Source organism: Convolutriloba macropyga, chromosome 7 (genome assembly GCF_964194025.1).
Source record: "Convolutriloba macropyga chromosome 7, txConMacr16.3, whole genome shotgun sequence".
Taxonomy (NCBI): Eukaryota; Metazoa; Xenacoelomorpha; order Acoela; family Convolutidae; genus Convolutriloba; species Convolutriloba macropyga.
Genome location: NC_134474.1, coordinates 3,109,901 through 3,122,791, shown reverse-complemented (window position 1 = coordinate 3,122,791; position 12,891 = coordinate 3,109,901). Strand labels below are relative to the sequence as shown.

The 12,891-nt window shown below is 34.2% G+C and overlaps 1 protein-coding gene across 2 annotated transcripts in view; it reads left to right on the top strand.

Moving 5' to 3' along the window:
- Nucleotides 1–12,891, top strand: part of LOC142342553 (uncharacterized) — a 31,206-nt gene that overhangs the window by 8,357 nt on the left and 9,958 nt on the right. Inside the window, exons 3-7 of one of the 2 annotated variants that reach the window (XM_075393924.1) lie at nucleotides 3,700–3,991; nucleotides 4,631–4,715; nucleotides 5,075–5,269; nucleotides 6,755–6,995; nucleotides 7,429–7,593. In XM_075393924.1, coding sequence (XP_075250039.1) covers nucleotides 3,888–3,991; nucleotides 4,631–4,715; nucleotides 5,075–5,269; nucleotides 6,755–6,995; nucleotides 7,429–7,593 — 790 coding nt within the window. In that variant the 5' untranslated portion in view covers nucleotides 3,700–3,887. Of the gene's footprint in view, nucleotides 1–3,402; nucleotides 3,992–4,630; nucleotides 4,716–5,074; nucleotides 5,270–6,754; nucleotides 6,996–7,428; nucleotides 7,594–12,891 lie in introns of those variants that run through there. The other variant, XM_075393923.1, reaches the window with a different exon arrangement.

Genomic DNA, 12,891 nt, shown 5'->3' with positions numbered 1-12,891 from the left:
TTTGTCAGTTTTTGATATTCGTCCATTCTCAAGTGCGAGAAAACGTATTCCACGTTCTGATTAAAAAATAGTGCATGGTTTTTAGTTTCAATGGATTTGTTTTCAACAATTTAACCTTTCGACTTTGGAATTTTTTGGATAAAGTTTGCAATTTTTTTCAAGTTTATTCAAAACATTTGTGCTTTATTTATTTTTTCTTGTCTCAGTAGACAGGTAGCCTCATACAGTGTTTGATAGTATGCTATAAAAAAATTATTAATGGCTAGGGGCAATTGAATGGCTTTCAACAATTTAATAGAACGAATTTCTATTTTTTGAAGTTTGAAATTTTGTTTAAAAATTATTGCCTATCAATCTATGAGCCAATGAGTTTTTTAAAGCTTGGAATTGGGTTACTGGATAGCCTCTAGAGACATAGAAATCATTCTGAAGGGATTTATATCACTATTTTTAGCAGCATTTTCTGATAATTTGCAATTGATTTCTATTTTTCTTAAATTTTTCGGTCATTTTCGAGTTAATCATCGATCTTCAAGGGCCAATGAATATTTCAGGTTTTGCAGATATAATACTGAACCCATTTCAGAAACAAAAATTGATTTTGAACAGATTTTTGAAATAGGTATTTTTAAAGGGAAAAATTTTGCCTTAGTTTTGAAAGCTTCGAGTTTTAGCACTGAGTATATTTTGTTTAATTTTGATTCTTTTAAATTTCTCATTTTTTTGAGATGATTTTGTTTGTGTTCTTTTTGTAATTGTTCAATTGATCTGCTGGTCAGGTAGAGTACGTCTGAGGTTTTCATTCAATTCTTTGATTTGTATTTCAGGACTTGTCCTGCTATGTTTTTTTTACTTCGTCGAATAAAAAAATGTTTCGCTTTACCTCATTTTGCCGCTTTTTCAACATTTTGGGTGATATCTTTTTGACTTCTCTAGGCTAGTTTCTCTCTTTTCTCATTCTGCTAAAAGTGATTTTGAACATCAGTTTTTAGGTTGAAGTTTTTAAAAGTTGATTAAGGTCGTTTACGACACAAAATTGCTTGTTATGACCATTTTATGAGCTATAAGTTTTGGTACTACAAACACAAACTCGCGAAAGGATACTAATTTTTGCAATTTTTTTCAGGTTTTTTTGAAAATGTTTGTCATTTTTTGAGTTTTTTTTAGCTCTAGGTGCCAAAAAACCTGCTCTAAAGTTTGACATAGGGTTTTATGATAGATTACTGCATAGTTTCTAATGCTAATGGAATTGTTTTCAACTTTTTGCCATCATGAATTTCAGCATTTTTTGACAAAGCTTGCAATTTTTTCATGTTTTTTGACATTTATTGTCATTATTCAAGTTGTTTGAGTCCCAGGTGCCAGAAAACCTCATTAGCGGTTGGATGATAAGTTACTGAAAAATTTTTAGTTGCCATAGAATAGTTTTCAACTTTTGAATATCACAAATTTTAGCAATTTTTTTTGACAAAATTCGCATTTTTTTCAGGTTTTTGAAAATTTTCGTCATATTTTCAATTTTTCCAGCTTCAAGGACAAGGCAATCTCCTTTGAGGATTGTTAATAGGGCATTTCATAGTTTCTTTTAACAATGAAAGGGTTTTTAATATTTTAGTGTCTCGAATTTCAGCATTTTTTTAAATAAAATCTGCAATTTCTTCAAGGTTTCCTAAAGTTTTTGTCAGTTTTTGATATTCGTCCATTCTCAAGTGCGAGAAAACGTATTCCACGTTCTGATTAAAAAATAGTGCATGGTTTTTAGTTTCAATGGATTTGTTTTCAACAATTTAACCTTTCGACTTTGGAATTTTTTGGATAAAGTTTGCAATTTTTTTCAAGTTTATTCAAAACATTTGTGCTTTATTTATTTTTTCTTGTCTCAGTAGACAGGTAGCCTCATACAGTGTTTGATAGTATGCTATAAAAAAATTATTAATGGCTAGGGGCAATTGAATGGCTTTCAACAATTTAATAGAACGAATTTCTATTTTTTGAAGTTTGAAATTTTGTTTAAAAATTATTGCCTATCAATCTATGAGCCAATGAGTTTTTTAAAGCTTGGAATTGGGTTACTGGATAGCCTCTAGAGACATAGAAATCATTCTGAAGGGATTTATATCACTATTTTTAGCAGCATTTTCTGATAATTTGCAATTGATTTCTATTTTTTTTCTTAAATTTTTTGGTCATTTTCGAGTTAATCATCGATCTTCAAGGGCCAATGAATATTTCAGGTTTTGCAGATATAATACTGAACCCATTTCAGAAACAAAAATTGATTTTGAACAGATTTTTGAAATAGGTATTTTTAAAGGGAAAAATTTTGCCTTAGTTTTGAAAGCTTCGAGTTTTAGCACTGAGTATATTTTGTTTAATTTTGATTCTTTTAAATTTCTCATTTTTTTGAGATGATTTTGTTTGTGTTCTTTCTGTAATTGTTCAATTGATCTGCTGGTCAGGTAGAGTACGTCTGAGGTTTTTATTCAATTCTTTGATTTGTATTTCAGGACTTGTCCTGCTATGTTTTTTTTACTTCGTCGAATAAAAAAATGTTTCGCTTTACCTCATTTTGCCGCTTTTTCAACATTTTGCGTGATATCTTTTTGACTTCTCTAGGCTAGTTTCTCTCTTTTCTCATTCTGCTAAAAGTGATTTTGAACATCAGTTGCTCAGCAAAGCAATTCAAAATGAACAGAGTCAGTATAAAAAATTGAAGTCAGAAGTAGAAACGGGATAAACCCATAAAGCCCAATTTTAGATGCCCGATATTTGAACGTCGTTCCTATAAGTCTTAGTTACCATCTCTTGTGCTTATTGGTATTGATAGTAGCCCCTGTAGCCTCTCTCTAAGAAACATATTCAACTGCGAAGAAATGCCATCAAAATAAATCGGACTTAAAAATGTTTTTGTACAAAATTCTTTTTTTCAATATCTTCTATTCTTTTAATCCCAATCATGCTTATTGGAATCAACGGCGGCTATTTTCCGGCAATCTGCCGGGTATGTTTTCTTTTTCTGTTTCAATCCCGATGTGTGTCTAGCGCGTGAACTGTGGCTATTTTCCGGCAATCTGCCGGCTATCTTTAGATTTTGAGCTTGTTTGAACCAGTCAGCAAAATGACTCTCGAACTTTGGGCAAAAAAGTGGAATGTGAATTGTGTAATGGAGCTCCCTAATAAAAAAACGTTTCTCCTGAATTTTGCTGATAGCTTAAAATAATTTATTGCTGTTTTTCCATTGCCTTGTAACTGGCTTCGATAACTTCATGAACTCAATGGTGTATATGTTTCTATCTCTACTTTGGGGGACGTGGTTCTATTTCTCAGCTTTTTTGGCAGTCGGACGTCTGAATTTTTTCATAGCCACTGTTTTCATGTTGAGCCCTCGAGCCACTTTTAAATAAATGTAAAATGACTCCTCCAAAACTTATTGGTGATCAAACCCCGAAAAGTGGATGAAAATATCAACACGGCCCATAAAGGCTCTTTGTACTCAATTTCCGGGTTGATTTTCATCCTCTATTTTGATCACCAGCTAAACGTATATTGACCCACTATTCAAATACGTTCCCTACTTTTTCCGTGATATTTAGACTAAACGTGTTTCTTTCAAAGAATGTTATGTTTTTTGATACACCTTAGATCCTTATTTTCCATATCCTCTAATGTCGCCCCTAAATAAGCTATTTTATTTTTCAGAATATGTGAGTTCTCACTTACCAACTGAACTGTCAAAGGCGATATTCGGAAGAAGTTTTAATGAATGAAAGAAACAGTTGAGTTTACATTAAGATCTTCGGTTTGCTGAGATTTTGGAGAAAGCAATATTGTTAGGTTATGCTATCAATTCTGCAGCCATATTAAGTTAATTGCCAGTAAGGGTGAAAATGGGCGTGAACCAGAATGAATTGTCGCCCGAAGAAAGTCAGCTGATGGCCAAGCATGCCCTGCTAGCAGAGAGACAGAAAGAACTGGAAGACTTGAGACAACGGTTGGTAACATTTTAATTCATAGTCACGTATTATCTAATTTTTGCATCATTTTTGTATCAATTATCACGAATGCAACGCATTGTATAAATCGATGCTAGCAGTTATAATTCAAAGACGTTTTTAGTGCGCATATACAAGTTCACGAGAAGAAAAGAGTATATTCAAACTGCAAAACAGTGCGCTTCGTTTTATTAGATTTTTCCATGCGTCTAATGTATAGAGTTTTCAATTGATTATTTCCACGATTTAGATTGGTTTAATATACCATCTTATAAAGTTAAGTTAGAAAGAATAATGAATTTCGAGTCAGAATTAGACTACTATAGTTCTGACTGATATTATCATTGTATTATAAAATTTTATATAGTTATTAATATAATAAATTAGCTTAATAATTATTCTACTATGATAAACTTCAATAATTCGCATCTCGGCTACCTGGTTTAGTATTTTACTCTGCCTTTTTGCAATGTAAATTTCTAAATTTCACTTTCGCAGTTGTATTCTTTTCACGGCGATCAAAAATGTTTTTATGAAATAAAATGAAACCCGATTTGGAGTTTTTTGCAAGTACTGCTGTTGAACGGAAAGATCAGTGATTGTTGTTGATTGAATAAGTTATCAATTAATTTCAACAGGTACCGAGAGATGCAAGAGCAACAGAAGAAGGCTCAGAAGTCAATTGCGGCTGAGACTCCAGGACAGGCTACTGAAATTGCAAAGGTATTGTGAGAAACAGACACACCCTGGTTGAAATGAACCATAGGAACGTTATTTGATCCATTTCTTAATGAGGGCGTTGGGCCATTGAATGGCAAATTGTTAAGCTCTTGGATCTGTAATCGGATATAGGTTTTGTCACCTTCAAGCAGGTCTAAAAATTATATGATGTCAATGATCCGGCGAAGTCGGATCATTTTATTAGATTAGCTTAGAAGTATAATATACCGCAATTTTTCAAGATGTGGCGATTCTGAAAAGCTTCTGAAACTATCTCGGATCTCTCTGAATTAAATCGCCCCACCTGTCATTCGAGAGCAATGTGTCCAACCTTAGTCGGTTTATGTTTATCTATGTTCCAGAAATTGGCAGCAAGTGGTCAATTGATAACGAACAAGTCTTCTGGTTCGCGGACTACCGGCTTCAAAAGAACAGCCAAGGCCATGAAGGCTCCGGTCTCGGAGGAGAAGCTCTTCAATGAACTAGACGACGAAGCATTCTCAATGAAAGAAACCCCACGAGTGTCAAAAAACGAAGACGAAATAGATATATCGCAGGTTTTTGAGCCTTTTTATTTGAAAAGATTGGCTGTAGAAATCGAACAACTAAAGGTTTCAAATTATTTTTTTCGTTTTGAAAACGGACCGGCATAAATTTATAAAATTTATAAAATTAAATTGTTAAACTGTTCTTTGAATCCATTTTCATAAATATTTCTCTTTCAATAGATTTTTAATTGCTCCCAAACAAAGTTTCTGCCAATTATATTAGTCCTGCGGTCTTTTTTTCGCAACTTTTCGTTTGCCCGATGTCTGAACCTTTGTGCTGTTTTAGAGAAATAAGCTTTGTGAGATTGCGGTTCTTTAAGTTTGACCACCCCCCCCCCCCCCCCCCTCACTTCACCCGATGTTAGTCGGCTATGTTAACTAATTATTTGCACTCGGATAACTTTTAAAACTAATGCAGTAATCGTGTGTTTTTCTTATGTTAAATTTCTTCTGGACGTTCGTTCTTTCTTGACCTTGTCACTTTTTCAGTGCCTTTTTGAGCTTTTGTCATACACAAAATTGGAAATGTTAATATACCACAACGTATATGATTTTTTTTTGCGTTTCGGATTTTGTGTACCAGACTCATCGCAATATCAGACTGTATCGAAAACGTTTAAGAGAAACTATTCTTTAAACAAGGCGCGGATTATATAGAAATACGCAAAAACTGATTTGAGTTAAAATTTTACTACCTGCTGGTTTTACTACCCGTTTTAAATTTTTATCAGGCACAAGTAGGCTAAGGAGGCAGTATCAGATAGAAAATTGCTTTAATAAAATAAACTTTAATAAATTTAGTTTATTTTCACATCAATTCTGTAGCAAAAAATTGAGAGCTCAATGCAGATTTTGTATGTAGCTTTCAGTTTCAGTTGTTGAAAATAATCAATCTGTAACAATCTGTGTGTGAAGATTGAGCAAGCATCCTTTAGAATCGTTCTTTTAATTTATCTAGAACAATGTTTGAAGCAATAATGGCAAAGGTGTGCGTATTTTCTATGGAAATGTTAGCTTGTCCGTTAACATTTCTCTTAACATTTTTTTCTCTTATTTTTCTTCTCGAGTAACTTTTTTAGCCTGACTTGATTTTTTTGAGTGATTTGAATTGCGCGAATTCAGAAGTTAAGTCGTTACTAAATTAAAGCCGATTTCGAGTGGTTTTGGTTGATAGCCAGCGTAGTGTAGAGGTAAGTGGCACGGATTCTCACCCGAGAGGTTACGGGTTCGAGCTCCTCCTTAGTCGAAGGGGTTTTGCATCATAAAAGTTTGTCGAGCCTCTGTACTCTCTAAATTGTTTGCCTCGCCAGTCGTCCAATCTTGTTTTTTTATTATAGGTATCGATACTTTGAAACTGTGCTTGCAACCTGCTGCATTGTTGAAATTGTGTGTGGGGGTAATTTTAAGGTCTGGTCATTTTTTTTGGAAAGTTTTAGATTCCTTTATTTACTTGAGAAATAAAAAATATGTCTTTGGTGAAAGAGGTGTTTACAGGAATCGGCCGAGGCAATTGGATCTCTTCTTCGTAAAGATGAAGAAGACATGAGTGAAGATTCAAAATTGACAGCAGAGCCCTCTGGTGAATCTGCCTCTCCTGTTCCCAAAAAGAATCCCAACTTTCACAAGAGACCTAGAATGGAGTTTGTGAAATCGAAAGATGGTCCGCAGGTTTCTGACGTCACTACTGGAGAAAAAGCCTTCGGAGGAGCTAAACCAAAACCTACAGGCAGTAAAGGTAAGGCATATTTAAACTTTATGGGTAAATGTTGAGCGAACGGATCATTTCAATAGATTTTGAGACAGGGCTGCAATAGATAAGCAAACATATCCTGCCAGATCGCTTCCTTGACATCAAGGGTTTTCTAAATTTTTTCATCTATAGAAACGTATGATTGTGTTAACATGCATACTCTACTCCAATTTTGAAAAGTTATTCATTTGTGCAAGAACGTATTGTTATGGTTTGTGTCATTTCGGGTAGATTTTAACAAATGTTTTTTAAGATTTGCCGACAATCTTCACGAAACTGTTAATCAATTCTATCAAGCTTTTTTTAAATTTTCTAAATTTGTCGCTACTTATATTATTATGTGCAAATAGTGTATCAGAACTTAGAAGTGCTGAAAGAAATTTCCGAGCTGATAATTATTTACCCTGATTGGTTTCAGACTTCAAAGAATCCTACAAGATTGAACAGAAGCCCAAAATGGGCGAGGCAACAGAGGCGACAAAAGGCAACACTATCTTTATCAGGAATACAGGACTGTCTGAAGCTGTTGTGAAGAAAATTTGCAGCCCATTTGGAGAAATTCACAATCTACACTTTGACAAAGGTTACTTATTTCAGAGGGTTCAGCCTCTTTTCACTCCGATTAATATGTATACTCTTTTCTGGATGGCTGGGGCCTAAGTGGATGCCAACTTCGGTAGGCTATGTTTATTAATAGCCGCACAGCGATAGCTGGGGCTATTATTGGCCTTCTCTTGGTTTTTACAATTCAAAGAATTTGAATTGTATTGGGGCGCTGTCTTTTTTTTTTAAGATCTGTTCACACATTTTCATGATTTTTGAAGTCAAATTGGAGTAGTGATTTTGGTCACGCCGAAACAGGAAATGGAGCGAAAAAGCGAGTGGTTTTGCGGCGTGAATTTTTTTCGCTCTAATTTTAAAGTAGAGTGCAAAAATGGTGTTTGAACAAAAATTCGGTTTCTCGGTAGTGGTTTTTTGTTCACATGCGGCAATTTCACTCTGATTTTTACTGTTTTTTCGATTTTTTGGATCGAATTTTTTTCTAAATGGTTTTCCCAATCCATTCACAGCTCATTCTAGGCCTAGTTTTTTGTTTGAATTAAATTTTCATTTCTCGCTAATGGTTTTTTTGTTCACATGCGGCATTTTGACATTGATTTTTTGTTTCTTTTTTCTTATTTTTGATCTGATTTTTTTAAAAATGGTTTTCTCAATTCACTCATAGTCCACTCTAGGTCTAGTTGTTCTGTTTAGTCAATGAAAATTCTTTGAATTGTACGTCAGGACTTGTCCTGCTATGTTTTTTTATTTCGTCGTCATGATTTTTGTTACGACCATATGACGTCACAGCCACTTTTTGTTCATTCGTTCATGCAATTTCAACTGAATTGCATGTGTGACGTCATTTTTCGCTCTTAGTGGAGCAAGTGTTTTTGTTCATGTGCGTGATTAAGTTTTTGGTCACACTTGACTTACCTCACTCTCAAAAATGACTTCCTCACTTTGAAATTGACTTTTTTTTACTTTAATTCAAAGAGATAAGGTCAAATGGGTGTGTGTCACTCTAAATGAAGGTTATTTGAGATCAGCTAATAGAGGCAGCAATAACTTATACAGATTTTTAATCAAAATATAACAGATCAGCCTTCAATGAAAAGACGAATTTTTTTGGTCTGTCTTTTTTACTGTTTTTTTAGACTGCGCCGATCTACGAATATATTGCGGCTATTTTCTGGCAATCTGCCAGCTATGTTTTTTTTTTTATTTCACTGAAATTGGTAGGTTTTGTTTAGAGTTTTGACTTTTCGAGTGACTTTCGAGCCCCTGACTTTCGTTTTGCGTGATCTAAATCTCTCTCATTCACAAGTTTCAGGAGCTTAACTCAAGTGGCGGCAGTTACCTACTAAAATTGAATTAAAAAGTTTGCGGAACTTGGTGTTTTTAACAGCCGTAAAGCTGCAGCTGAGGCTATTATTGGCCTTTTCTTGGTTTTCATAATGCAGAGAATTTGAATTGTATTTATGTGCTCTTTTTTAAGACCTGTTCACACTTTTGTGACGTCTTCTTGTCAATGAGAAATCAAATTTGAGTTCTGATTTTAATCAATATGGACTAGTAAGAAAGACGAACGCGAGTACAAAGGCAGGACATTGTTTCAAAATGTTTTAAAGTCAATTGAGGAAAAAGGTGTTTAAAACTTTTGGCTTTTGAGAGCAATTGAGAAAAAGGTGTTTAAGCAGGCTTTTGACTTTCGAGGTCAAAGTATTTTTTCACTTGCGGCAATTTGACATCTGTTTTTTGCTGTTTTCTCTTCATTTTTTCTGATATGTCTTTTGAAAGGTGATTTATGTGCTCTAATGCAGCATAGTTGCAATTCTATAAAGGAAAATAATTTTTCATGACATAGACGCCATTTGTCTTCATAAAATGCGGTTTTTCATTTTTTCCCCTGTTTTCGTAGCTTTTTTGTTGTTTTGTTAATAGTGGCCATCATCTTCTCAGCCGGCTATTATAGCGCTTCTACTTTTTTAATTCGTCGAACAAAAAAATGTTTCGCTTTACCTCATTTTGCCGCTTTTTCAACATTTTGCGTGAAATCTTTTTGACTTCTCTGGGCTAGTTTCTCTCTTCTCTCATTCTGCTAAAAGTGATTTTGATCATCAGTTGCTTAGCAAAGCAATTCAAAATGAACAGAGTCAGTATAAAAATTGAAGTCAGAAATAAAAACGGGATAAACCCATAAAGCCCAATTTTAATATGCCCGCTATTTGAACGTCGTTCCTGTAAGTATTAGTTACCTCTCTCTAATGCTTATTGGTATTGATAGTAGCCCCTGTAGCCTCTCTCTAAGAAACAAAAGTATGTTCAACTACAAAATGCTATCAAAATAAATCGGACTTAAAAAATGTTTTTGTACAAAAATCTTTTTTTTTCAATATCTAATCTTTCAATCCCAATCATGCTTATTGGAATCAACGGCGGCTATTTTCCGGCAATCTGCCGGGTATGCTTATTTAGTCGGCTTATTGAAGGGTCTCAATGGCTCTCTGCAGGGGGTTAAGTCATATCAATTGACTGATTTGATTACAAATCGAACCGTTTTAACGAATTCGACACTACTCGTTTTCAAATAAGTTTAATAATTTTTCTGGTTTTCCACCTTTTATCGTATTATAACTCAGCCGTCTTAGGGACAGCTCTAAGTAGCTTCAATATGGATCACAATTTGAATCAATTGAAAACATTGATTCATATCTAACGTTTTTCACGACTTTGAAACAAAATGCGTTCGAAAATTTTTTAAATGGATTTTGCGGTTTTTTTACGTTGTCTAATATTTCTGTCATTTCGTCTCCTTAATGATTGATGCCATTAGCCATTTGATTAGGCATTTTCCAGTTTATCCTTCTCAAAAATGAAGGTTTTTTTAACGAATTCGACACAACTTGTTTTCGAAAATTAGTTATTTTTAGGTTTTGCGAATTCTTGCAGTCTATTGTTCTGCCACATAGTCTCACTAATGATTTTTTAATTTGTTACTGAGTTTTCTAGTCAGTCATATTTCATCTATTTATTCGTTTCATTCATAGCTGCCATTTTTCACAACTTTGACCTTACTTTTGAAAAATTTTTTTTGAATTTAGGGGATTAAGTTGACTAAGTTTTATGGACTTTGAGACCATTAATAGCCGCACAGCGATAGCTGGGGCTGTTTTTGGCCTTCTCTTGGTTTTTTTGTTTCGTCGCGATTTTTGTTACGACCATATAACGTCACAACTTAACTCTGCTTTTTGTTCATTCGTTCATGCAATTTCAACTGAGATGCGTGCGTAACGTCATTTTTCGCTCTTAGTGGAGCGAGTTTTTTAATTCATATGCGTGATTAAATTTCTGGTCACATTTGACTTACCTCACTCACAAAAATGACTTCCTCTCTTTGAAATTGACTTTTATTTACTTTAATTCAAAGAGATATGGTCAAATGGGTGTGTGTCACTCTAAAGGAATAGAGAGCGGCAAATAGAGGCAGCAAAAACTTAAACACATTTTTAATCAAAATATAACATATCAGCCTTCAATGAAAAGACGATCTTTTTTGGTCTGACTTTACTGTTTTTTTTTTTGAGATTGCAGATCTACGAAGCTATTGCGGCTGTTGTCTGGCAATATGCCAACTATGTTTTATTAATATTTTTAATAGCCGCCCTTATCTTAGCTGGCTATTATAGCGCTCCTATTTTTTTTTACTTCGGCGAACTTTTTTTCGCTTTACCCATTTTGCCGCTTTTTCGACATTTTTCGTGAAATCTTTTTGACTTCTCTAGGCTAATTTCACTCTTCTGTCATTCTGCTCAAAGTCCTTTTAAATAGCAGCTGATCAGCAAAGCAATTCAAAATGAAAAGATTCAGTATAAAAAATCAAAGTCAGAAATAGAAACGGGATAAACCCATAAAGCCCATTTTTGGATGCCGTGTACTTGAACTTTGTTCTCGAAAGTTTTAGTTGCTATCTATAATGCTTATTGGTATTGATACTAGACCCTGTAGCCTCTCACTGAGAGATTGGAGTATGCTCAATTACAAAATGACATCAAAATAAATCGAACTTAAAAATTTTTTTATACAAAAATCATTTTTTGTTGATGTTTCTTTCTTTCAATCCCAATAGAGTTATGAGAATTAACGGCGGCTATTTTCCAGGAATCTGCCGGCTATGTTTGTTTTTTCGTTTTGGATCGGATTTTTTTCTAAATGGTTTTCCCAATTCACTCATAGTCCGTTCTAGGTCTGTTTTTTTGTTTAGTCAATGAAAATTCTGTGAATTGTACGTCAGGACTTGTCCTGCTATGTTTTTTTTTACTTCATCGAACTTTTTTTCGCTTTACTCATTTTGCCGCCTTTTGGAAATTTTGCGTGAAATCTTTTTACTTCTCTGGGCTAGTTTCACTCTTCTGTCATTCTGCTAAAAGTCCTTTCAAACAGCAGCTGCTCAGCAAAGCAATTCAAAATGAAGAGGGTCAGTATAAAAAAATCAAAGTCAGAAATAGAAACGGGATAAACCCATTAAGCCCATTTTTAGATGCCCGGTACTTGAACTTTGTTCTCAAAAGTTTTAGTTACTATCTATAATGCTTATTAGCATTGATACTAGACCCTGTAGCCTCTCACTGAGAGACAGGAGTATGTTCAATTACGAAATGACATCAAAATAAATTGCACTTTAAAATGTTTTTATACAAAAATCAAATCCCAATAGAGTTATGGGAATCAACGGCGGCTATTTTCCGGCAATCTACCGGGTATGTTTTTGAACTTTTGATTGTTGCAGCATTTGTTGCTATTTTCGTTGTGCCCACCAGTTTTTATAAATTGTTTTAATTTAAGTTGATATATGCTGTCTATCTGTAGGTAACCGGAATGAAATGGAAGATTTCAGGTTTTCCGGGCATGTTTCAATGACTTGGATGCCACTTATTTGCAATGAAATCGATCGTTAAAGCAGTCCTTGCCAAAGGTTCGTCGTCTTTTACTTCGTCTCTCAGTGGTTTTCTACAAAGTTAGAGTTTGCGGTTTTAGCTACCTTGTGTTAAGGTCTTTCGAAGTTGACTTTGTTTGAGATAACTTCGATAACCCTCTTTCTCTAAAAGTGAAAGAAATTAGGTTTGTTATTAGATTTTTGTAGATTTCTGTTTAAATTCGTGGACCTCTATTTTTATGACTTGCTCATTATCGGAGGCTGATACTGCTTTCTTCTGCTTGTTCAACTCTTTGAAATTTAATTCAGGCCCTGTCCTATTTAATTTTTTTGCTCATACTTCCTCTGTCTGGCACTCAGTTTTTATGAAAGTTGGTTTTGGAGTTTTAGAGATGCGAGTCTCTC